The sequence below is a fragment of the Rosa chinensis genome, chromosome 4 (assembly GCF_002994745.2).
Source record: "Rosa chinensis cultivar Old Blush chromosome 4, RchiOBHm-V2, whole genome shotgun sequence".
Lineage (NCBI taxonomy): Eukaryota > Viridiplantae > Streptophyta > Magnoliopsida > Rosales > Rosaceae > Rosa > Rosa chinensis.
This window is the reverse complement of record NC_037091.1, coordinates 38,958,757-38,962,286: the sequence shown is the minus strand read 5'-3', so window position 1 is coordinate 38,962,286 and position 3,530 is coordinate 38,958,757. Positions and strand designations below refer to the sequence as shown.

General features: G+C 35.6%; 1 protein-coding gene across 1 annotated transcript; it reads right to left on the bottom strand.

Moving 5' to 3' along the window:
• Positions 1-482: 482 nt before the first annotated feature.
• On the bottom strand, positions 483-1,403 carry LOC121052847. The gene has a single exon (XM_040518747.1). It carries the CDS (start codon positions 1,401-1,403, stop codon positions 483-485), a length of 921 nt encoding a protein of 306 aa, XP_040374681.1.
• Positions 1,404-3,530: the final 2,127 nt, after the last annotated feature.

The window sequence follows — 3,530 nt, the reverse complement described above, 5'->3', positions numbered from 1 at the left end:
ATAAAGTTCTTTATTAACTGTTAATTTCTTTTACCGCTGCCAAATGTGAAGGCTGCAAAGCCTGCAATAAAGTTCACAAGCTTAATGAAAACCTCATTAATTTGCTTGGCAGATTTCTCTACCTTTGTTTCATTACTCTGTTCCATTCACTGGTTTGCTGTGCCCAAAGCTTATTTTGAGGTTCTTGGATGAAAAACAATAAAAAATGAAGTCTATGGACAGAAAACAGATAGATTGAGTCAATGGCGGATCCAGGATTGGAACCTTGGACGGGCTGGATTTCTTAAACAAAATATATATATATATATATATATATATTATGGAGAATCTCGACAGTGCGAGAGAATTTTATAAATTAAAAAAAATGTACATCTAGTCAGGGGGGGACGTAGTGAGCCTTACCCCTCAAATGCATATCTATACAAAAATAAAAAACAAAATCAACAACAAAATAAACGTGCAATGCAATACAAGAACCTAAACTAACTAAATCTAACCCTACGAGTTCCACAAGATTCAAACTCTTTGATCACCGATTCATTGTCAATAGATTCAGCATATTCTTTCTCAATGTGAAGGACCATACAACCACCAAGAAACTCATCCTCCATCTTGTTTCTAAGTTTATTCTTAATGATGTTCATAGCTGAAAATGCCCTTTCAGTGGTCGTCGTAGAAACAGGAATAGTCAAAACTAGACAAATCAATCTATAAAGCATACGGAAAAATTCTGACTTCCTTGTTTGAACCAACATTCTACACAAATCAGAAATGGATTCCAAATTCTGGAACTTTGGATCACTACGCATATCCTTCTCATAATATGCACACTCTAATTCTAGAGCAAACATTTCACTATCAACAAAATCTTCAGGATAATACTTCTTTGCAAGATTGCATGCACCTTCAGTTTTAAAATTACTGAAGTTATCACGAGGATCCAAGGTTGAACTAAGTATAAGAAGTTCAGATGTTTGGTCTGAGAATCTTCTATTCAACTCACTCAACTGAAAATCAACTAAAGCATTGAAGACATCTATATGGTAATGATGCTCAACTGTAATGAAATCTCTTTGTTGGCAACGACGACCTGTACCATTCTTATAACGAGCATTCATATCAGGCATATCAATATCATGTTTCTCACAAAAAGTTTCAACATTTCTTACCAAGTCATCCCAGCCTTCTTCTCTCATCTCTTGAAGAAATGATTTTGTATGTCCAACAAACTTCATAGCATGTACGAAGTCAAGAGATTTTCGCTGCAATGTCTGACAAAGAACTTCAGTAATTTTCATCAATTTGTGCATTAGAAGCAAGCAGAACACAAAATCAAAAGACATCATAGCTTTAAGAACAGCCACAGCTTCTCCTTGCAATTCCTTAGGTCCTTGCTCAATCATATAATTAAGAGTTTTTTTGGTTGAACTAAACAATTCAATCAAACTCTTAATTGAACGAAAATGTGAGCTCCAACGTGTAGCAGCAACTCGTTGCAAAGTACAAACTTGATTAGCACCAGTACCTGTTTGAAGTTGGCCACAAGCTACCAAATCTGCAATTTCTTCCTTTCTCACAGCTTTTAATGCAGAATGACGCTTAGCAGAAGAATCAACAAAATTCACAATTAAACTTTAACTTGAAAAAAATTGCCAAATCTCCGGCACCCCTTTAGCTGTAGCATTCAATGACAATTGCAAGCGGTGAGCAAAACAATGCACATAATAAGCATAAGGACACTCTTCAAGAAACAATGCTTGTAACCCATTATAAATACCTCTCATATTGCTAGCACCATCATATCCTTGACCACGCATATTTCTCACTTGAAGATTGTACATAGTAAGTACTTTAGAAATCTCATCTTTAAGAGTTTGTGAGGTAGTGTTAGGAACACTCACAATTTTAAAAAATCGTTCTCGAATAATGCCTTGACAATCAACAAACCTCAAAATAATGGCCATTTGTTCCTTACTAGATATATCTTCTGCTTCATCAACAAGAATACAATATTTGGAATCTCCAACTTCATCACGTATCTTGTTCCTCACTTTATTACCAAGAATATTTAGAAGTTGCTTTTGAATTGATGGACTAATGTACTTGGCATTTCCGGGAGCATTTCCCAAAACAACTCTCTCAACCTCAATACTCATTCTTGAAAAAGATTTTATGACTTCTCTAAAATATCCCGCATTCAATGAGTTTTCAGTTTCATCATGGCCTCTAAAAGCAGCTCCTTGATTAGCTAGCAATCTTACACTTTCTATTGAAGCCTTAAGCCTCAATCGATTGTCCTCTATATCCTTACTAGATTTTGACTGAAAAATTGTTTCAATTTGTTTGGTAGGATTTCTTAATAAATCCCATTTTTGCATTGCAGCATGATGGGGAGAATTAAGGCCTCCTACATGCTTCATCAACACATTATCACCACCACAAACCCCCTTCCAATCCTTAAACCCGTCAACGGTGAATGCTGTATGCTGAGAATCTTCAGTGTCAAATAGAAAACAAGGGAAGCAATATGCCCTATCAAGAGCAATTGAATATTCAAGCCATGGATTGTCCTTGAACCAAGAAAACTGAAATCTACGTTGTTGACTCCCTTGTTCAGTGAATGGAAATTCTAACTCAGGTTGAAATGGACCCAATAAAACATAGGTTTTTCGAATACTATCACGCTCATTGACTGGATATTTCCATATGGCACAACGTAATCCAGGATCACGTTCAAGAGCGTTGATATTATTTTGTGGTTCAGGAATGGAAGGTTGGGGTTCAACATCAATATTTGGAGAGGATATGGAAGGTTCAGAAACCACATTTGAACTTGAAGACTCAACATTTGTTCTTTTAAACCATGAGTCAATGAATTTTGATCGCTTCGCTTTTGGCTCATGATTTGACATTTTACTCTAACACCTATAAATTAAGAAATTAACTTTGAATTAACTACTTTTCATAATAACTAATTTAACAAAAATAAAAAACCACAATATAAATTATATGCACTAATGCACAATGAACAGAAAGGAAAAAAATACCTCAGAAAGCACAATGAACAGAAAGGAAAAAAATACCTCAGAAAGCAGTAGACTCAAATCACTCAATTGCACATTTGCACAGCAGAATGCCATATTTGCTGCAGAAACTCAATTGCACAATTTTAAGTAAACCCACTGAGGCACTGACTTGTTTAAGTATTGAAATCAAATAATCAATTAAACCCACAACAATTGCACATTTACACAGCAGAAACTCATATTTGCATTTAAACAATTAAACCCACATCACATTTAAGTCGAGTGAACTGCAAAAGTGCAGAACCCAGAAATTGCAGAACCAAGGAGACAGAGAGAAATCAGAGCTGCATACCAGATTTAAGTCAAGTGAACTGCAGAAGTGCAAAACCCAGAATTGCAGAAGTGCAGAACCCAGAAATTGCAGAACCAAGAAGTCGGAGAGAAATCAGAGCTGCATACCATATTTCCAGACCAAGAGACAACCTTCATTCTTCAATCCATGAA